The sequence below is a fragment of the Panthera leo genome, chromosome D3 (assembly GCF_018350215.1).
Source record: "Panthera leo isolate Ple1 chromosome D3, P.leo_Ple1_pat1.1, whole genome shotgun sequence".
Lineage (NCBI taxonomy): Eukaryota > Metazoa > Chordata > Mammalia > Carnivora > Felidae > Panthera > Panthera leo.
Genome location: NC_056690.1, coordinates 46,335,480 through 46,358,723, shown reverse-complemented (window position 1 = coordinate 46,358,723; position 23,244 = coordinate 46,335,480). Strand labels below are relative to the sequence as shown.

Below are 23,244 nucleotides of genomic sequence, written 5' to 3'. Positions count from 1 at the left end.
AGTCAGAAAAGATGCATAGTATGGCTTCAATCTTTCTGAATTTGTTGATACTTGTTTCATAGTGTAATATATGATCTTTTCTGGAGAATTCCATGTGCACTTGAAAAGAATGTGTATTCTGCTGTTTTAGGATTGAATGTTCAAAATATATCTGTTAAACCTAGTTGGTCCAAAAAAACCGAACCAAAACCAAACCAAACCAACCAAACAACCAAACAAACAAAAAAACCCAAAAAACCTAGCTGGTCCAATGTGTATTCAAAGCTACTGTTTCCTTGTAGATTTTCTGTTCAGATAATCTGCCCATTGATTTGAGTGGAGTGTTAAAGCCCCTTACACTTACTGTATTATTATCAATTAGTTCCTTTATGTTTGTTATTAACTGTTTTATGTATTTGGGTGTTCTCATGTTCAGTGCATAAATATTTATGATTGTTCTATCTTCTTGTTGGATTGTCTCCTTAATGATTATATACTGTCCTTCTTCATCCCTTGTTACAGTTTGTTTTAAAGTCTATTTTGTCAGATATAAGTATTGCTACCCTGGCTTTCTTTCATATCTGTTTGCATTATAAATGTGTCTCCATCCCTTCACTTTCAATCTGCAGGTGTTTTTTGGTCTGAAATGAGTCTCTTATAGGCAGCATATAGATAGATCTTGGTTTTTTTATGCATTCCATCATTCTATGTCTTTTAATTGGAGCATTTAGTCCATTTACATTCAAAGTAATTATTGATAGGTACGTATTTGTTGCCATTTTATTTCTTGTTTTATGGTTGTTTTGTAGTTCTCTGTTCCATTCTTCCCTTGCCCTCTTCTCTCATGGTGAGTTGGCTTTTTTAACTGATATTCTTGGATTCCTTTCTCTTTGTTTTTTGCATATCTGTTGCAAGATCCATCTATATGCTGCCTGTAAGAGACTCATTTCAGACCAAAAGACATCTGCCAATTGAAAGTGAAGGGATGGAGACACATTTATAATGCAAATGGGTATGAAAGAAAGCCAGGGCAGCAATATTTCTGTCTGACAAAATAGACTTTAATAGATGGGTTTTGATTTGTGGTTACCGTTAGGTTTGCATATAACATCTTCTGGATATAGTGGTCTATGTTGATGGCCACTTAATGGTCATTCTTTGCTCCTCTCTCCCCCCACCACATTTTAGGTATATGATGTCATACTTTACATCCTTTTATTTTGTGAGTCTCTTGACTAGTTTTGACAAGTATACTTATTTTTGCTGCTTTTGTGCTTCCTACTTTTCTTACTCTTAGTTATGATCTTTCCTTTCCACTCAAAGAGTCCCCTTTAACATTTAGGTTTAGTGGTCATGAATTTTGGTTTAGTAAGACTGGTTTAGTGGTCATGAATTCCTTTAACTTTTGTTTGTCTGGAAAACTCTATCTCTCCTTCTATTCTGAATGATAACCTTGCTGGGTAGAGTATTCTTGACTTCAGATTTTTCCCTTTCAGCGCTTTGAAAAATCCTGACACTCCCTTCTGGCCTACAAAATTTCTAATGAAAAATCTGCTGATAGCCTTATGGAACTTCTCTTGTACTTAACTCTCTTCTTTCCTCTTGTGGCTTTTAAAATTATCTCTTTATCACTACTTTTTGCCATTTTAATTACTATGTGTCTTGGTGTGGACCTCCTTGGGTTGGTTTTGTTGAGGGATCTCTGTGCCTCCTGGACCTGGATTTCTGTTTCCTTCCCAAGATTTGGGAAGTTATCAGCTTTTATTTCTTCAAATAAATTTTCTCTCTCTTCTCCTTCTGGGATTCCTATAATGCAAATGTTATACTTGATGGAGTTTCTGAGTTCCCTACATCTATTCTCATTTTGCATATTTTTTTCTCTCACTTGCTCAGCCTGATTCCTTTCCATTAATCTGTCCTCCAGGTCACTGATTCATTCTTCTGCTTCTTTTAGTCTGCTCTTTATTCAATCTAACGTATTTTTAAATTCACTTACTATATTCTTCATCCCTGATTGATTCTTTGTTATCTTTTTGTCAAGGGTCTCACTGATGTCCTTCTCTCTTTTCTCAATTCCAGTGAGTATGTTTATGACCATTACTTTAAATACTCTGTCAAACATATTATTTTTTAAAAATTTTTAATGTTTGTTTATCTTTGAGAGAGGGGGAAGGAGGGGTAGGGAGAGAAGGAAACACAGAATCCAAAGCAGGATCCAGGTTCTCAGCTGTTAGCACAGATCCTGACATGGGGCTCAAACTCACAAACCACAAGATCATGACCTGAGCCAAAGTTGGACACTTAACTGACTGAGCCACCCAGGCACCCCTATCACGCATATTATTTATCTCCATTTTGCTTAGCTCTCTTACTGTGATTTTGTCCTGTTCTTTCATTTGGAACATATTCCTCTGTCTCATTTATTTTGTCTAACTCTCTGTGTATGTTTCTCTATGTTAGGAAAGTTAGCTACATCTCCTGCTCTTGAAAGTAGTGGCCTTATGAAAAGAAGAAGAGGTCCTGTAGTGCCCTGCAGTGCAGTGTCCCCTGTTCACCAGAACCTGGTACTTCAGAGGTGTCTCCTATGTGTGTTTTGTGCCCAGCTGTTGTGGTTGAGCCACTTTTTCCACAGTTCAGGTATCTGCAGTGGCTCTCTTTGCCTGTTTTAGGCAGTTTTTGGTCCCTATAGTGTTAGTGGGCCAGTCTGGGGCTATCATGGGCTTGAGTTTAGTCATATTAGGTGTTTGCCAGAGATGCAGCAGCACCAAACTGCAGTGTCCTTTCCCATGTTGTCCAGAGAATCTTTTGTTGGTAGGCGGGGCCTGCAATCAGGCCAGCTGTCTGCCCCCAGTCCACTGCTGGGGTTGTAGTATGACTGCTGTGTGCAGTTATCCTTCCCTCTCCCCAGGTCAGGAGTCACTTTGGAATGGTGCTGGCTCTTGTTGGGGCTGCTTGCACACTACCAGGCTTGTGGCCCTGGTTTGAATAGACTCTGGCCAAGAGCATATTAGAGTGGGTAGATCCACAACATGCACGGAGGTTTGGGGGAGGGGGGCGGGGGGGAGGAGCGGCTGTGATGTTAGCAAGTTAGGTAGTGAATGTGGGTGCTGCACTGGTTCCTGCAAGTGGTTGTGTTTTTGCTGGAAGGAAGGGGAAAGAAATGGTTCCTTCCAGCTCCTTTGTTCCTGGAGAAGTCTCCCCAGTGATCCCTGCTCCTCCAGCATACCTCTGAGACTAGTAAACAAATCTCCCTCCCATATACCTGAGTCATGTTTCAAACTGCTGCTTCTGTGCTCTATCTCCATGGGCTGTTTGTGGTGCTGTCTCTTAAAGAGTGAGGATTTCAGTTTCCTCTCACCCTCCAGCCTCTCCCAGAGCTGAGCCACTGATTTTTAAAATTCCAAGATTTAAGTCCTAAAATTCAGTCCCCCTAGTTTTCAAAGCCAAATATTATGAGGACTCATCTTCCACATGCAGGTTCCCTGGTGGAATAGTCTGTTTCTCTCCCTTCTCCACAGCTCTCTCCCTACCCCAACCCCCCACTTCCTGCATACAGCAGTGGTCCATTTAGCTCCCCACCACATCTCTACCCTTCCTACCCTCTTCAGTGTGGGCTCTTCTCTACCTTTAGTTATGGAATTAGTTCTTCCAATCTTTGGGTTATTTTCTGAGTTATTTAACACTGATGTGAGTGTTATCTATTGTAACTCCCACTGTGTATCTATTGATACTCCCATTGTATCTATGGGACAAGGTGACCATAGGGTCCTCCTACTTCACTATCTTCCCAGCAATCATCCACATTGTTTTTGTTTTGTTTTATTTTAATTTGAGAGAGAAAGTGTGCAAGCGAGGGAGAGGAGCAGAAGGAGAGAGAGAGAGAGAGAGAGAGAGACTGAGAATCTTAAGCAGGCTCTGTGCTCAGCATGGAGCCTGATGAGAGGCTCAATCCCACAACCCTGGGATCATGACCTGAGCTTAAATCAAGAGTCAGACACTCATCCAATGAAACACCCAGGCAACCCCAGATTGGTTTTAAATCAAGGATTCTTCTATCTGCGACCTAAATAAAAATTGTTTACATTCAGGAGGAAGTTAGTAATACCCACTTCTACATACCACTCTCGTCCTGGAAAATACAGAGAAAGGTGTTCAACTCAATAATGGATGGTACAGCCCACATGAATGTCTAACATCAAATACTAAATACAGCCACATGAAGGTAGAAAAAATATAGAGTACTTCCATGAGGCCATTAGCTTTTTTTTTAAATCTACCTGTACTTTTCATCCCTAGCAAATAAGACTTTCCCAAAATTAGTATTGTCATTCACAGAAATCAACAAAAGCCAGATGATAACCTAACATTTACTGAAGTATCATAATGTTTCAATATCTAACACTTACTGAAGTCATATCTAACATTACAGTGCTGAGCATGTTGCCTGCATTATCTCATTTACCCATTTAATGTCACCCAGAAGAGGCTTTTATTATTCCCTATTTTACAGATGAGGAGGATGAGCCTTGGAAAGGTTCCATAAGTAGCCCAAGGTCATAGTGTCAGTGACCATTCAATTCTACTGCCTTCCTACAAAATCCTACTGATGAAATGAAAATGAGGCTTGTAAGAGTCACTTATTACCTATACCTAGCAAGCCTTCCTTCTGTGCAGAACCATCTGTCTTTCTCTTGTCTACCCCCAAAAGGCAGGTTGCTGCAGATGCAGAGGTGGTGGTTAAGATCACCATTCCAAACCCTCCAAAATGACTGTAAATTAAACTACAAGCCCCAAGAATTATAAGCAACTTGCCCCCAGGTTACACTGTTGGTTGAGGACAGAGGCAGACTTGAACCCCAGGGCTCCTCCTGACTGATTGCTGTGGTCTCCCGTTTCCCTGAGGTGCCTTTTATCTTTACCTGAATCAGTTTTGAGATAAAGACATCTAAACTCAGAAAGCCAAGTGGTACCACTTAACCCATCTTTTACATTAATAGTCTTTTGGCTCAGGAATCATTTAATAGAAATTATAAAATGAGACCATTACATCCCTACTGCCTTAAAATGCAGTAATTATGGTTCAGTTGGACTGCACTTCTGAAGGTAATGGAATTAAGTGAATTTTTAAATCGAAACTTCCACCCTCAGCAATGTGTCGCTTTGCTTTTTCCCGTCTAGTCTGCATGAGATGCTTTTATTACTGTGAAATTTTGCACTTGGACATGTCCCGAGTGGAGCTGCCTTCTCTGCAGCCTCTTCTCCCGGACCCTGTGTGACATATGATGGCCTAACCGTTCATCTGTCTGTCCTCTGTCTAGCATGGCACCACGCTCCTCATGGTGGCCTCCTATGCAGGCCACATAGACTGTGTGAGGGAACTGGTTCTGCAAGGAGCAGACATCAATCTCCAGAGAGAGGTAGGTCAGGTTTTACCCTTGAATAAGAGATGACTCATGTGACACTTGAATAAGAATGACTTAAAATTTTCATAGTAGTGAATTGGCAAGGAAGATAAGAATAATCATTGCTTTTTTCCAACATGACATCAAAGCCCAGATTGCAGGCTTTATTGTGCCTAAATTAAGGCCCAGGAATAGACCATTGGTTGTACTTCAGTTGAATGAATGTTCTCAAGCATGTGTTGTAGTCTGAGGTAACAAGACCTCTAACCACATTCCTTAAACACTCAGACATTTCCTCCCAAGCTTAAATCAGTTCTTCCTTCTTCCCTTGGGATGAGGTGCTTTACAAGTTACAGGATTTTCTTTAAAAAAAAAAATTTATTTCTTTATTTTGAGAGAGAGCGCGCGCACGCATACATGCTTGCATGTGCAAACAGGGTAGGGGCAGAAAGAGAGAGAGACAGACAGACAGACAGAATCCCAGGCTCGAACTCACGAACCATGAGATCATGACCTGAGCTGAAACCAAGAGTCAGACACTTAACCAACTGAGCCACCCAGGTGCCCCAGTTATAGGATTTTCATAGAGATCATTGCATTTTTCAAAGGATTGGTCACGAGCCTGTTCTTTTTTTTTTTTTTAATATTTATTTATCTTAGAGAAAATGCATGCAGGGAAGGTACAGAGAGAGGGTGGGGACAGAAGATCCAAAGCGGGCTCTGCACTGACAGCAGCAAGCCCAATTTGGGGCTCAAACTCACTCGATCCACTGAGCCCCTCCAAGCACCCCACCAACCTGTTCTTAATGAGGCTCACTTGCTAGACTGCCTCAACCAACCATTATTTCAAAGGGCTTCTCCGACTAGTCACATTTTAAATAAGCTGTCCCCCAAAAAAAGCCGTGTGGTGAACATTGGACTAAAATGTGAGCCTGTTCCCACACTTCATTCAAAGGCCATCTTGGGAGTTCAGTCTAGCTAGAGGATCCATTCTTGTTCCAGTGCAGAAGAGCAGTGGGAGGCTGGGCATTTTAACACACTTTGGGATTCAGGTCTTAGGGGGATCCATTTATTTCCGAACAGATTTAATCTAGGGCCTTGTAAATTAACCTTTATGGAGACACAGCCACGGGTCATCCCTGAAGCGAATCTGACCTCTCAATCCACACTGAGTCAGACACAAGATGGCTTCCTGAAGCAAGCTCCAAACCAAACTGGAGCATTTGATTTTCCTTGACCTAGTCTTATTCGAGGGCCTGCCCTACAGTTCTTTCAGAAAGGATGATTCATCAACCAAACTTTCATCAGTCAGTATGCCCCATCTTCTAGGCTGGACTGCTACACCTGAGTGGAACAAATGAAGACACCCCAGGTGTGAGGGCTGGATAGTACATGGGTCGTCTAAAGTCCATCCCCTCTCCCCTTTGGGTGTCACCTTGGCTGTGGACCATGGAAGATGGGCACTTGATGGGTAAAATCTGGAGTCTGGTTCTCCATAGCCCTGGACCAGCAAGCTCCTCAAGAGGAGCCACTCAGGGAAACTATATCAAGTCCAATCCATCTTCTCACAGACAGATTCTTCTGAGCAATTTCCACCACACCGGAGCATTGTTTTAGGCCACTTTTCATGTCAGCAGCTAATTTCCTTCTGGGAGGAAAATGTTTGGGCCCATTTAGAATTATAGTTTGAAATTACCATAATCTTTTGTTTTTCCTTTATGCTTTACAGCCTTGGTTTATTATAACTTTAAAGAAAAGACAGATCTTCTCTAATAAAAACAATATGATTCAGATCTGCTTACTCAAAAAACTCTATCCTGAAGGGCAAGTTCAACATGTACAAAAATATCTTCAGAACAATTGTGAAAAGCTGAGAGAAGAGAAACATTTGTTTGATTTCCAGCCAATGTATGGTTTTTATGGTTTTATATCGATTTGTTTGGTTCCAGTTGCTCAACTAATATTCCTGGGAATGAAAACTATTGTGCATTGAACAAAATGGCCCTCAAGGACTTACCAAAGTGTGTCCAATTTAGAGGTAACCTTGTAGTTCAAATGATTATGCTATATGAGTTCCCAGTGGTCCCTTGAATTTCCTGCAGCCATGCTAGTCTCTGGTGGTAGAACTGCTAAAGAGAGGTCCCAACATCACCTCATCTGTTTTGCAAGCTGAGAGTGCTATGGAACTCACTCATGTAACAGGCTTCTACCTTGATTCATTCTTTACATTTTTTTGTTTAATGCTTGTTTATTCTTGAAAGAGAGAGAGAGAGAGCATGAGCAGGGAAGGGGCAGAGAGAGAGGGAGACACAAATCTGAAACAGGCTCCAGGCTCTGAGCTGTTAGCACAGAGCCCGACGTGGGGCTTGAACCCATGAACTGTGAGATTATGACCTGAGCCGAAGTTGGACACTTAACTGACTGAGCCACTTAGGGGCCCCAACCTTGGTTCATTCTTAATTCATCTTTTCATTTAATCCATATCAAAATATTTGTTTCCTGAAAAAGTACCTGCCATTGTTTTCTAAGTTTATCTAGACGCACAGAGCTTGCAAGAACCAGAAGCTAATGATCCTGAGAGACCATTGCTCTAGAGAACCAGCAATATTGGCTAAAGCTCTCAGGCATAAGAGTTGCACGTATAGTTGTCATGAAGTCTGGCTTCTATTCTCTACAGATGCTCCATTCATGTGCACAATGATTGACAGTAACTGTATGTTCCAAAATTGATTCTAAGTGCTGAAATAGGATTTTTTTCATTAATATATATTTAAAAAAAAAAACAGTGAAAAACAAATCTTTTTTCTTAGTGAAGAAAGTGAAGAAACAATTTCTAGAAATTATCCCTGGTAGTTTCTTTTCTTTCTTTCTTTCTTTCTTTCTTTCTTTCTTTCTTTCTTTCTTTCTTTCTTTCTTAGAGAAAGAGAGAGAGAGAGGGAGAGAGAGAACACTCAGGGGAGAGGGGCAGAGGGAGAGAGAAAGAGAATCCCAAACAGGCTCCACACTCAGCAGCCGAGCTCAAACCCACAACCTTGGGATCATGACCTGAGCTGAAATCAAGAGTCAGACACTCAACGAACTGAGCCACCAAGGTGTCCCTCCCTGGTAGTTTCTAAAATTTAGTATCTGTTGAGAAGATGAGAGTTTTCCTTTTCTAGCCAAGTTTCTTCATCCAGACCCGATTGTATCTTAAGGTTTCTGGAATCCAGTGTCATCCACTGTAGGAAAGCAATGAGAGGATGCTTCCACTTGTTTCTATGGGAACCAAGGAGAAAATCACTCCTGCCTTGCAGGCTGAAAGGCTCTGGGAAAGATCACATTACCTGTGCCTCCCCAGGGCAGTGTCTGGTTGGGTGCATAGCCCCAAGGTAGATGGTCATGACTGTGAAGTTACTCACTTGTGTTCTGCCACAGTGGCTGGGCTCATTGATCCCTGTCACACACGCGCACATGCCCACATGCATACAAACATACACGCATACACACACACTTAAGAAACAAGCTTCAGAGTGATCAGTGGTCCTTAGGCCACAGTTCTCCTGGCTTCTCCCGCTTGGGTAAGAACCTACCACTTTAACACTTCCAGGTAAGTCATGGAGGGAGGATTTTCTCTTCACTGTGCCTGGGAGAGTGTAGTGTTTGCTTCATCCATGCTCCAAGCGCTGGGGTGAAGAGTGTCTTTATATGAAAACTATGTATTCGCCACAGAGTGGTATGATGAATTTGCTCATGTTACACAATGATTTGGCTACCAGTCTTTGAGTAGGCTTGTAAAAATGGATGGGAGGAGAGGATGCTAAAATGTGTCTCAGGGTATCACTGATCAGTTGAAGATTTGGAATCAGGCTGTTTCTTGTTCCTATGTCCTATTTTAAGGAATATTTTGAGCCCATTTGAGTGAATTAATTAGATTCTTTCCTGCACTGGTAGCTTTCTAGTCTGGGGTGCTTTACTTTGTAGCCGGAACTCTTCCAGAATTCCTCCCTGTGTGAATGAATGCCCATGTTACCAAGCATGTTAGTTCCTTGAGGCTGCTGTAACAAATTACCACCAATTAGGTGGCTTAAAATAACAGAATTTCTACTTTTAGGATTCTGGAGGACAGAAAGTTCAAGGTGTGTCTGCAGAACCACACCCCCTCTGGAGGCCGCAGGGAGAACCCATTCTTTACCTCTTTCAGCCTCTCGTAGCAGCAGGCATTCCTTGACTTAGGGCCACATCTCTGCCTCTGGGGCCATATTGCCTCTTCCTCTCCTCTGTGTCAAATGTGTCTTTGCCTCACTGTTTTAAGACAGTTGTCACTGGATTTAGGGCCCACCAGGCTAAGCCAGGATAAGTGCCTCCTCTCAAAAATCCTTAAGTTAATCACATCTCATGCCACATAAGGTAATAGTCACAAGTTCCAGAAATTAGGATAGGGACATATCTTTTGGGTCCACCATTCATCCCATTGCACCAACAATACATTCTCCTTTCGTGTTCTCACTTCTCTGAACAAGGAGTATAATCAGTCCAAATGTAGCCACCTCCTAGGCTAGAAGGCTTATATACAAGGGTATAGTGTTGTCTTGTTTGCAAATGTGTAAGTCACGTGTGATGTAACTAAGTATCTTAAAACCAGCCTCTTGCTCTCTCCCAGTCAGGTACAACTGCCCTGTTCTTTGCTGCCCAGCAAGGACATAATGATGTCGTGAGATTTCTCTTTGAATTTGGAGCATCTACTGAATGTAGGACCAAAGTAAGAGAACTTTCTTGATTTCATACCCTGTTGAAGAATTTCAGTAGTCATGAATATTTGTTTCTCTTCATCCATAGTATGAATTTGTGCTTCCCTTTTTACAAGATTTTCAAGCCCAAGAAGGTTGGGTTTCACAAAGTTACTTGTCATGGTTCAAAGGTAGTCCTAGGGATTCAATATAAAATATGACATTTTCACTCTGGGCTCACAACTGGAGAATTTTATGGGGAGTTATTTACATTCTGTCTTGCACTGGTAGCTTTCTACTTTGGGACACTAAATTTTGTTAGCAGAGTGGATAACAGCAGGGGCTTCATAACTTTCCCTGTTTTCATGTGCTTTTCTTCACTTCAAGGTTAATCCCAGTGCTATGCTAGGAGTGTTGAAGTATTAAGCCAATGTTAGTGAATCTGAGAGATTTCTAAGAAGGGTGATTTGACAAGCAGTTTACTTTCTGAGATGTCCTCATTGAAATATATAATACATGATTACAGTTGATAAAGTCAGGCAAGGAAATGTGGTTCTTCCTTTAAAGAAGTCATTGATTCCTCACGTTTGACACATGAATGAGAAAACCGAGGTTGTTGAAAGATCAATTTCGTGTTCACAATATGATTTTACAAGATAATGGTTTATAGTAAGAGAATTGAACTGCTTTAACATTTTTGTAATTGTCAACTTATTTCCAGCCTAATCATAACCAAAAAATTCCTGGAAATTTGCCTTACTTGGGATCTTTTAGGCTTACTTAATCCATTGTAGGTGATATTTTGGTATCAGGGGAGTTTCCAGTGAGTTCTTTTTTTTCTGCTAAGATGCTGTGAATTTCTGTTGGATGTGAATTTCAAATAGGCTCAGTCTGTTCTGAAACCTGCTATTGCACTGTGCACGTGCCTCCAAACATGCTGAATATAATATACAATAACCCAAAATATATGTGTTGCATATATTTTTATTTTAATTATCTTTTTATTTTTCATTATAAAAGTCAGACAACTAAGAATAGAAAGTGAAGTCCTACAAATGGAAGTCTCAACTCTTTGAACTTTGAAGTCAGAACGATCATGCACAACCATATGGCTGCTTCAGTTTTCTTGGTTAACAAGTTAATGCTGGCTTGAAGCCTTTGTCTGTGAGCCAGTTTGTGCTGTCCCAGAAATCCACGGAACATGGGGCCCAGAGCACAATTCCAAATGTTTCCATTAGGTCAGCTGTAGGTATCCGAGAATTTCCATGGGGAGAAGAGAATGTCCAGAGGCTTTGAGTTTTCATATGATCCTGTCATCAGAACTGCCTTTGTTTCCACAGTTGTTCTCATCATTATTGAATCTGTATCCCCCAAAATTGTGTCTTTAAAAATAAAAGGTACCAGCTCTTCTATAATAATCGCCCTATTTTAGCTCTTCTCTTACCTCATGAGGCAAAGAGAAAATTAACAGAACAGAAGTTGGAGATGTTGGTGCTCACTGCTGCTAGTAAGCAAGTTCTTGTTGCCCACCCGTTCCACCCACAGCCACCCCCACCACCAGCCTCAACCCTCCAGTCTCCTACCTCCATTCTCCACCCTTCAAATCACAGCTCGAGGGCCCTGCCCCACCCCCCACAGCCTGTGAACAATGGAGCTCCTACAACAGTGTTTCTCCGCGTGGGGCCCACCTGCCACTTGCACATCACAGTCCCCTCATGTGACTGGTCAGAAAGCCTATTTCTGGGCCTCACCCAGACCTACCGAATCAGACCCTGTGAGGGTGGAAGTGTGAGGGCAGGCATTTTGGATAAACACTGTATGCCCAAATTTAGAAACCACACTATCTTTAGTTATGATTTGTATTTCAGAACCAGGTGACATGTTCTTGCATTGTTCATAGTTAGCTCAGATGTCCACCTACTAATTCACAGAGCCAAGCAAACAGCTCACCAGTTGTATATGTGCTGCCGAAGTGAGCACACAGCGCATCAAGTGGAGATAGGAGAAGATAATGCCTTAGCTGTAGCACCTGAGGAAAACCATTAAAGGTTTCAGTTGCCCACAAACTCAATGAGTCAGTAGCGCGATGCGGTTGGCATAAAAGCTAATTCTAATTTAGGCTGTACAGATAAAAGTGGAGAGGATGGAACAAAGGAATGTCCCATTCCACATCAGACCGCATCTACTTTTTGGTGCTCTGATTCATTCTAGGGCCGACATTTTAAAAGAGATCTAGACAAGCTGGCACATGTTCAAAAGAAATGCTAAGTAGGATGGTGAGAAGCACGTGGGATATGCTATAGTTATCCACTCTTAATGGATGCTGACCTTGTCCCTTGAAGGCAATGGCCCCAGAAGTTTACTCCATAAATCACCTTAATCTCAGAGGCCCACAGCTGGGGGGAACCACAGGGAGAAGTCAACATTTGTCAAGCGGCTCTCTAGCCAGAAGCCACAGGAGACTGTTCAGGAAATTCCAAGACAGAACTGATTGGTACAGACTTTCTGTTCTTTGTTTCCTTTATTGAGATGCAAATAGATTCTTCTGCATTTGACCCGGGAACACTCATAATAACATAGTCCGATAACTGTAATGTATCTCAAGTCATCCACGTGTACAACCTAATGATGTCTTTAGGATGAACCCGGTCATGATTAGAAAGAAAAAGAGCTAAAAGAGGAAAAGTGACTTCATTGTTATCTACAGGAAATGTCTTTTCCAAAGCTCCCACCATGTCAGGAGTACCTGCTTGGTAAATAGGTGCCTGCACTGATTCTAGTGTGTTTACACCTTGCAGGATGGGGGCACTGCCCTGTTGGCCGCCAGTCAGTATGGGCACATGCAGGTGGTTGAGACCCTGCTGAAGCACGGAGCCAATATCCACGACCAACTTTACGTGAGTGCATTTTCAGCGGGACACTGGGTGGACCCTTGCCCACCCTCTCATCACACGTACTACTGCAGTCAAAATTTGGATACCAGAAATGCCAACTTCAAAAATATTTTGGGGGCTCAGTTGGTTGGGTGTCCGACTCTTGATCACAGCTCAGGTCTTGATCTCAGGGTCATGAGCTCAAGCCCCGTGATGGGCTCACCCTAGGCGTGGAGCCTACTTAAAAAAAAAAATTTTTTTTTTTAATGAACAGTAGGACTTTAATCTGAAACATCAAAGGAAAAAATGTACAGTTAACCAGATGAGCTTTTTCTGTGTAGAAACATAATCTTGTTTACCCATCTTGGTTACCCTTTTAAATCTCTTTTACATATGAGATATTTCATATAACTTATGCAATTAGGATCTTCAAAAATCATATGACACTTGCTTATTCATAACATAACAAGGCCAGCATTGGACTTGCTGAAAACCAAAATAATGCTCCTGTTGTAGAGTTATCTAGGAGGAAAGCACAAATAAAGGAGAAATCAAATTATTTGGAAGGCGAGTGAGCATGGGTAGTTGAAAACCTGTGAAGTGCATGCACACCGTTGACCTTTGAAAGGCAGCTACTGCTAGTGTGGGTCTGTTTGCAGCGAATTGGCAATTAGCACATTACCCAAAGGCTCTTTTAATTGTCACTGTAATTCCACAGGATTTATGGTGAATGTTATTCTGCTTTTGGACAAAATATATGTGTGTGTGTGTGTGTGTATGAAAGAGAGAGAGAGAGGGAGAGAGGGAGAGAGAGAGATGAAGTGACTTGATAGAATCTCATGGTGAGGAGTGGAAGAATTCCTACTTCCAATTATCTAGGAATCACATTTTAGGCTATCTTACCATGAGCCATTTAGCCCTATGGCACTATACTTTCGTAGCCGTGGAATGAGATGTGTAGGTGTGACCTTTTCCATTTGAACAAGCTTTCCTGAGTTTACATGATTAAATGACAAGTCACAGACCTCTTTGAAGCAATAGCCACTAGCATTACCCTTTGCAGTTCAAAATCTATAACACCCTTTGAACCTGCAGTTTTCCCATCTGAAGGATTGAATCACTTGACACTGGTCTGAGTGATTCTCAACTCCAGCTGTCATTAGAATCATGTAGGGAGCTTTAAAAGAATACTTCTAGGCCCTCTCCAGACCAACTAAGCCGGAATCTCCAAGGACCCAACTGAGAAGCAGGTGGTTCTGATGTGTGCCCGAGTCGAAGAAACACAGGTCTACAGCTTTGGCTATTCCTTTGGCTGTATATAATGAAGTATATCTGAGAGCATGTTTGAGTATATGTGTGTGGGGGGGGGCTGAACGGGAAGAGCCCAAGTCTTTGGAAAAGGAAAGTGAGTTGAGGTATTCATAACATTACCACTAATAGTCAGCAATCTGAATTGACTGGCATATTTGTACTGTTAGATAACATTCTTCCAAAGGGCTCACCAGAGTGGCACATAATCTTAAAAACGTAGAGTTTGGGGAGAGCCCATTCCTGTAGTAAATTCCTGTTATAAAGTGACTCAAGAAATTTCGTGCACTGAAACTTCCTTTTACCCTTACCCAAACAGTCCAAATGTAAATGTTTCTGCCAAAAACAGCTGGACCGCTAAGAATCCCAGTCAATGACTCCTGAAAGCTTCTAGGGACAGAAATTTGGAATACGCAGTAAAAATGCAATGTTTGGATATCCATTTTAGAAAATTTCCAAGAACTAATAGCTGCTAAGAGCATGGTGGATTTTCTGTGGCAACGCACACAGTAAGGAGCCGCTGAACATTTTATCCTCGTACCAAACATCTGCATAAAAATCTGTATAGGCTGAGTAATTTTTTAATGATTGCCTTAAGAGGAGTCTGGCAGCTCAGTGGACACCCACCAGCACCCTCCACCTGGGCGGACTTGCAGAGAGAGGTGCTTTGTATCTTAACTTGTGGTTAACATTCCTGATGGGAGGAGTGGTAATTAACTGGGTTAGCTAGGTGTTTTCCACTAGGATGTGCTCAGGTTTTCCACTGCAGTCTAAAAATAATGAAGCTCACCACGTTCTGTGAACGCCATGTGAAGTGAGATTCTGGGGAGGATGGATGCTCTGCACTGACTTCTGTGTTTGCTGACATCACCAATGAATGTCTTTAAGAAAGAAGAAATGCGCAGAGGACATAGACGCTCAGTTAAAACGCAAACAAATAGGGCACCTTGGGTGGCTCAGTTGGTTAAGTGTCTGACTTCAGCTCAGGTCATGATCTCACAGCTCATGAATTCAGGTCCCACGTCTGGCTCTGTGCTGACAGCTCAGAACCTGGAGCCTGCTTTGGATTCTGTGTCCCCCTCTCTCTCTGCCCCTCCCCCGCTCGCACTCTGCCTCTCTCAAAAGTAAATAAACTTAAAAAAATTAAAACAAACAAAACCACTAAAGAAAATTGGGAGCAAGCACTTGCTTTGGGCTTTTGTGCAGGATTGCTTAGTTGTTTGCAGGTGTTGTTGGTGTCTATTGGGCTGTCAGGGAGCAAGTTCATGGATAATTCTTATGAGGGCAGTTTTCCTGAAAGTATCTTTTGTTTCAAAGCTTAGAGAAACTGCATGTTGGGTGAGGGGGTGGATATGGATAAGGGGACAAGAAAGAGAAAGGGGTAGGAAAGATCTAATTAAAAGGACCCTTTGGGGCGCCTGGGTGGCTCAATCAGTTGAGTGTCCGACTTCAGCTCAGGTCATGATCTCACAGTTTGTGGGTTCGAGCCATGCATCGGGCTCTGTGCTGACAGCTTGGAGCCTGGAGCCTGCTTCAGATTCTGTGTCTCCCTCTCTCTCTGCCCTTCCCCTGCTCACACTCTGTTTCTCTCTCTCTCAAAAATAAATAAACATTAAAAAAAAAAAAGGACACTTCTGATGCATAAAAATATACCAAATAGGTTTGAGGGACTTTGTTGTTGTTTATTAATAGACTTTCTTTTTTGTTTGTTTTTAAACTAACACTTAGCTCTTACTTGACAAAAGAATTGAAATGGAAAATTATATTAAACGTAGGTATTTTTTAAACTAATTAAAAAGGGGATAAACCCTGAGGTCACACAACAAAAACAGAAGGCAGCTAATGAGAAGTCTGTGCAGACAAGAGAAAAATGATGACTGGCTATTTGGATAAGCTGGATGGTACCAGCAAGTGGGTAGATCGTAAGCTCCGTGATCAAGGTTTTGTAGAGTGAACGATCACTATGTATATTTTAAGTTATCCTTATAAGACTGTTTGAAACTTTACCTTTCAACCTGACTTACTGTGATATTTTAGAACTATTCTTCAAAGAATAAAACACTAACCATGAATATGAAAACAAAGTGGGGGACAGAAATGGAAAGTTGTATTAAACGGATGTATTTTTAATTGATTATATTTTAAAATAAACGTGAAAGGTGATTTTAACACTTCCATTTTGACATGTCTCAGGATGGAGCCACTGCACTCTTCCTAGCTGCCCAGGGTGGTTACTTGGATGTTATTCGATTACTGTTGTCTTCAGGAGCAAAAGTCAACCAGCCAAGGCAGGTAATGTCTGCGTGCGCAGAACGGTGGGCAGGCAGGGCCTGTTGTCCTGGGGCAGCGCCTAAGATAACCAGTCAGCTCTGGGCATCTTTAAACCCTTTTGCCTCTGTGACGAAGTCAGTCTTTGATTGGGGTTTCTCCTGTTCTTTGCTTTGGGCTCACCTGAAAGCCTGTGAAATCAGGCTGACTTTACCATTTACTATTTTTGAAACATGGGTGTTTGGTATCTGAGGTCAAGTGCATACTTGGCCACCTCATGTTCAAATAAATTGTGGCTGCACTGAGGTAATGAGAGTGGGGTGGGCTAGCCTGGGACGTAGGTAAATAGAGGTGAATCAGGTAGCCTTGCCCCTGCCCAGTCCCCCTTATCTCTTACCCCTGCTTCTGCTTCCACCAAACCAAAGAGGAGCCCATTAGCCCACTGAGAAGCATTAATGGGTTCCATGCCTTCATCTCTCACAACACTAATAGAGACTTAATTTACCAAGAGCAAGCTAATGTCTGGCAAATCAATCGGTGGATACTTAAAGGAAAAGAACCACAAGGTAATACAGGTCATACTTTATAAAAGATAAAGAACCATTCAAATCTAAGGCATTCTAATTAGCTTCTCTTATATAGGAATGATTTCTGCACTAATTTATTTTTAACAAAACATTTAAGGTTAAAGTAACACTACTTTAAAGATAGTTTTCTTTTTTTTTTTAATATGAAATTTATTGTCAAATTTCCATACAACACCCAGTGCTCATCCCAACAGGTGCCCTCCTCAATGCCCATCACCCACTTTCCCCTCCCTCCCACTCCTCATCAACCCTCAGTTTGTTCTCAGTTTTTAAGAGTCTCTGATGTTTTGGCTCCCTCCCTCCCTCTCTAACCTTTTTTTTTTTCCTTCCCCTCCCCCATGGTCTTCTGTTAAGTTTCTCAGGATCCACATAAGAGTGAAGACATATGGTATCTGTCTTTTCTCTGTATGACTTATTTCACTTAGCATAACACTCTCCAGTTCCATCCATGTTGCTACAAAAGGCCGTATTTCATTCTTTCTCATTGTCAAGCTGATTTCTTACCAGTAAATGGCCCCCAGGGAGATTCCCACTGTAATGTAACATGATGCGAGAATGCCCATTTGTTCACTCAGGGAAGGTTGATCTGAGCTCTTGGCCCCAGGCTTCTTCAGTCTTTAAAAGTGCAAGCACAGGGGTGCCTGGGTGGCTCAGTCAGTTAAGTGCCTGACCTCAGCTCAGGTCATGATCTCTTGATTCATGGGTTTGAGCCCTGTGTCGGGCTGTGTGCTGACAGCTCAGAGCCTGGAGCCTGCTTTGGATTCTGTGTCTCCCCCTCTCTCTTTCCTCCTCTGCTCATGCTCTGTCTCTCTCAAAAATAAATAAACATTAAAAAAAATTTTTTTTAAGTGCAAGTACATGGGAAGCCAAGAAGTGAAAGGGCCTTTGGGCAAAGTGGATTTCAGGTCGAGAATCCTGAGTTCTAGATCCAGCTCTGCCAATACCTAGCTGTGTGGTTTTGAACAAGTGAATCAATCTCTGTGGACTTATCTGCCTCCACCGGAAAATTAGGAGGCTGGGCAGGATGATCCAGACAATCTTCAAGCTCCCCCTTTTTGGTAGCTGTTTTATTCAATATTCAATCAGTATTTCTTAAGCACTCAGCATACGCAAGATACTATGAATGTGAGATTACATTTTTAGAATTTTAAAGATATTCTTAGGTTTAGAGGACCCCAGGAATACTCTTGGGAAAGGAAGCTTTTAAAAAAAGTTGCACTTCCATACCTGCCAGAGGTGACTTTTGGGAATTGGAGTTTAGTATTTTCTTGCTGGTCCTTCTTATTTTGAAAGTGTTGATTTGACTCTGAATCAGAGGCTTCATTTTGCCAAGGTTAACAAAAGGAACTGGTAATTTTTAGATTGCATAAGTTTGATTTGGAGGCCATTATTGAGCATAGTACCAGGAAATTAGAAATGAAAGATTGTCAAGATTCTCAGGCCTCTCTATCTGTACATCTTTCTGAAATAATTTCTGGCACTTTGACAAATCTATTTGTAAAATAAATAGTATTAACCATATGCCTAACGCCCTGTTCATAAAAAACCAAGTTGATATAAGATATTATATTTCAAATATTACATGCATTATGTCCACTCAAAGCTAAATTCAGTCATATGATGACACTGAAGGCAAGAAATTAAAGAGTGAGCTAACAGTGCCATGGTGTCCACAACACCCATGGCTGTTTTCACTCCCCACACTGAGGATGACCTGCTCAAAGTGGATGGCTGATCCAGCAGTGGGAGGACCCCACCCTCAGGTCAAAGTCAAGTGACATGACCTTTTAAAGACTGCATCCAATGCAATTGTTTGGAATTATGAATCCAACCCTGAAAATATTGTTATTCAGGAAAAGGATGTTTATAAAATAAGTTTGGGGGGGAAAAAGCAACGGAATTTTTCCTTTTTATAGGGTACACTCACACCACTGTATCCTCAAGTCATAATCTTTTTTATTACCTGCTGTGAGCTGATAATGAAAGGCTGTCTAGCCAGGTCAGACTAGTCCACATTCTGTCTTCTTTGAAAATGTAAACTCTGCATTTTTAATTCCCTTCCTAGAAAACAAGCAGTGTCATAAATATGGCAAAAGTGATAGTAGTCCCCACTGACTTTGTCACAAGTTATGAGGAAGTTAAAAAAAAATTCTAATTAAAAGTTTCCATTAAAATGGCCCATGCATGGTAGAATACTATATTGGCAGGGCATTTGGAAATCGGTGTTTTATTCTGAAATCGCAACTGACACATTAAGTCATTGTTAGAAAAAAAAAATGTTTCTAAGTTTATTTATTTTGAGAGTTAGACAGAGGGGGAGTGAGTGGGGGAGGGGCAGAGAGACAGAATCCCAAACAGGCTCCGAGCTGTCAGTGCAGAGCCCCACATGGGGCTCCAACTCACAAACCGTGAGATCATGACTTGAGCCGAGATCAAGACTCGGACGCTTAACCAGCCGAGCCACCCAGGCACACCCAGAAGATTCTTGAATTTATAAAATAAAGACAAAGATGTTTGCCAGATTTCATTTCTTAGTATTTTTAGATAAATCCAATTTATGATTTTTTTCACTGCCACTCTATGAGGGTCCTGACATTTATGGTACATTGTGACAGGATATTAACAAAGCTGCAATGAAATTATTCAGTTGACATTTGATCTGAGCTGCAGGGAATCTGAACAGTAAGCAGTAGGAATGGCTTTTCCTTGTAACTCTATCACAGATGAACTAACTGAAAACCTTTCTAGGACTTTTGTGACAAGGAATCATAATCACAAAATCATAAGCAGACTGGAAAGACTAAGTTCTTGATGCAAAACTTGAAAAACTTTTCCTCTTAGTTTTTCCTAGATAAAGAGGTCAAGAGTCACAGAGATCATCGTACTGTATAGTCAAGCTAAAAACCTATCTTCAGTTCTTTCTACATGACCTCACCAAGTAAAGTTGATACAAGTCAAGCCTTTTTAATCACCAGCTTAAGATGGCTATTTAGCCTGTTTTTCTATCAGCAAAATTCTTTGACATATATACTTTTCCCAACGCAACTCATCCACCTTATGAAACAATACTTTCATGGAGTGGCAAAGGTCTGAGTGTTTACACAGGGCTGAGTTTAGCCTGTCATCACTCACTTGTCACTAGTCTTCTCAAAGTGCTGATCAGTAACTCCTTGAAGCCTGCCAAAAGGCCATCTCATAAAGTGCCCTCTAGCCTTGGTCTGCATTTGTATGCAGAGATGCTGGGCCCCCGGATAGTGACGGTCCTCCCAGATTGCAAACCTGGAGGGACGAGCCCAGTGTTGGGCAATGGGAGAAAAGAGGACCGATAGATCGTTGCAGTGTCCTGTGGAAGCAGATAGCAACAGGGAGGCACTCCTGCTTGCATGCCCTCTGCACATGGTAGGCCCTCCAAAAAGGTATGTTGACTCCAGAAGAGAGCCTGTGGATTGAGCAGAGCTCCAGTGAGGCCCGGAAGGGAGAAGACATAGTGATCAGTGGCTGCGAACTAGAACTAGACTCAGATGTAGGGCCCAGGCTCATAGTCAGGACACCAGTCCTAGACAGACTGTAAGAGCCAGGTAGGGAGCCAGATCCAGGTCTCTGGGGGGCGAGTCGCTTGTGAGTTATGGGGATATGGCTATCTTAAGGAAATGAAACACAGTCTATTTTGCTTATTAACTGCATGACCTTAAGCAGGCCACACTCCCTGAATTTCAGGGGTTCTTTTGAGTTTCTTTTATTATTATTTTAATAGATAACAGTGTTATATTAGTTTCAGGTATACAATATAGTGAGTCAACACTTCTGTATATTGCTTAGTGCTCATCACAATAAGGGTACTTTTAATCCACTTCACCTATCTCCCCCATCCCTCCTTCCACCCCCCTCTGGTAACCACCTGTTTGTTTTCTATAGTTAAGAGTCTGGTCTTTTGTTTGTCTCTCTTTGCCTTTGCTCGTTTGTTTTGTTTCTTAAATTCCATATATGAGTGAAATCATATGGTATTTGTCCTTCTCTGACTGACTTATTGCACTTAGCATTATACCCTCTAGCTCCATCCACGTCGTTGCAAATAGTTAAGATTTCAATTTTTTATGGTTAAGTAACATTCCAGTGTGTGTGTGTGTGTGTACTATATCTTATTTATCCATTCATCTATTGACGGACACTTGAATTACTTCCATATCTTGCCTATTGTAAGTAATGCTGCTATAAACATAGAGGTGCATGTATCTTTTAGAATTAGTGTTTTTGGTAAGTAATCCTTTGGTAATTAGTCCTTTGGGTAAATACTCAGTAGTGGAATTAGTGAATCATATAGTAATTCTGTTTTTAATTTTTTGAGGAACCTCCATACTGTTTTCCACATTGGCTGCACCAGTTTGCATTCCCACTAACCATACATGAAGATTCCTTTTTCTTCACATCCTCACCAACACCTGTTGTTTCATGTGTTGTCGAGTTTAACCATTCTGACAGGTGTGAGGTGGTATCTCATTGTGGTTTTGATGTGCATTTGCCTGATGGTAAGTGACGTTGAGCATCTTTTCATTTGTCTGTTGACCATCCTTAGATCTTCTTTGGAGAAATGTCTGTTCATGTCTTCTGCCCAGTTTTTAATTGGATTATTTGCTTTTTGGTGCTGAGTTGTATAAATTCTTTATATATTTTAGATACTAACCCTTTATCAGATATGTCACTTGCAAATATCTTCTCCCATTCGGTAAGACGTCTTTTAGTTTTGTTGATTGTTTCCTTTGCTACAAAGCTTTTAATTTTGATGTAGTCCTGGATTGTTGTTTTTTTAATCTGTAAAACCAGGATAATTATGGTACTTCTGTTATTATCATTCCTATTTCATCCAGGCCTCACTGGAAGAGAAAACCCATCAGGAATCATGGTTGCACTCTTTCTCTCATGAGCCAGGTAGTCTCTGTCATCTCAAAGTCCCCTCTTGCCTCTTTTCCTCTCCCTACTCCTTTTTTTCTAGCATCTTCTACTTACTCAACTTGTATATAGTCCCTAAGTTTATAGGGTCAGACTTCCAAATTCTTGGAATAGCCATGTCATTGCTGCCACTAGGCTCTGCACACCAGGCCAGAGTGGACTGGCTGGCCTGCCCATCCTTGGTCTGATCGCCTGTGGGTTGGGAGAATAGGGTCAGGCTGAGCAATGGAGGCATCAGTTAACATCCTTTACAGAACTATTTGCTGGGCTGTGGACACCAAGCAGGGATCCAGTAATGAGAAATAGGTTCTGGGTCAGGGTAGGGCTGGTAGCAAAGCCATCTTGGTATTGAAGCCACTCTGCTACTAACCAGATTCCTTATGTCTCTTGGGCTTCCAACTTAGAATAGAATTGGTCCCTAAGACTTTGTCTGGCTTGAGCCTGTAGATGGAAAGCGCCTAAGTGTGAGGACTAGAAGCAGCAGAAGCAAAGAGCTAGTGCCACTAAATATACACGTTCCTATGGAAGGTTGTAATTCGTTTTCTAAGTAATCTCTAAGATCCTAACTAAAATGATATGACGTTTAGTTTCCAATACAAATCACGTCGTATGCTCATTCTCATACTGTGATCTGTCTATCAAAATGCATTAGATAATACTTGGAAATATTATCTCGGATGGAACAAGGGGATAACCAAGTCAGAAGGAACGGCACAAGTCACCTGTGTAATCCCCTGTCAAGCACATGAATCTTTTCTCTAGCAATCCTGCTGAGTGGTAATCAGTCATTGGTGGACCCCTCCAAGTGTGGGGGACTCATTACTAACTCATCAGCTTATTTAGTCTTTAACCAGCCCTCACTACCACCTCTGTCTACACCGAGCCAAAGTCTTGAATAGTCTTTACCCATCATCCCTCTTTGTGCCACTTGATATGCAAAATAGGCAAGTAATAAATAAAAATATATTTTATAAGAAGCATAAGAAATAAGAAATAAATCCTTTTCTGCTCAGTTTGCACACAGATAGTAAATGACAACTGTCATAACCCCATTATCTCATCTTCTTCAAGCTAAGTGTCCTATTTCCTTTTCTTAAAAAAGGTCCCATAGAGGTCCTAACTTCCTGTGGTTTATTTCGCTGTGATTTGTTTTAACATATTTTAAAACTATATA

The 23,244-nt window shown here is 41.5% G+C and overlaps 1 protein-coding gene across 4 annotated transcripts in view; it reads left to right on the top strand.

Annotated features, from left to right (window-relative positions):
* ANKRD29 (ankyrin repeat domain 29) overlaps positions 1–23,244 on the top strand; it is a 52,748-nt gene that overhangs the window by 15,303 nt on the left and 14,201 nt on the right. For 3 of the 4 annotated variants that reach the window (XM_042910898.1, XM_042910895.1, XM_042910896.1), the window contains 3 exons: positions 10,021–10,119; positions 12,886–12,984; positions 16,462–16,560. In XM_042910898.1, coding sequence (XP_042766832.1) covers positions 10,021–10,119; positions 12,886–12,984; positions 16,462–16,560 — 297 coding nt within the window. Of the gene's footprint in view, positions 1–5,297; positions 5,397–10,020; positions 10,120–12,885; positions 12,985–16,461; positions 16,561–23,244 lie in introns of all 4 variants that reach the window. The other variant, XM_042910897.1, reaches the window with a different exon arrangement.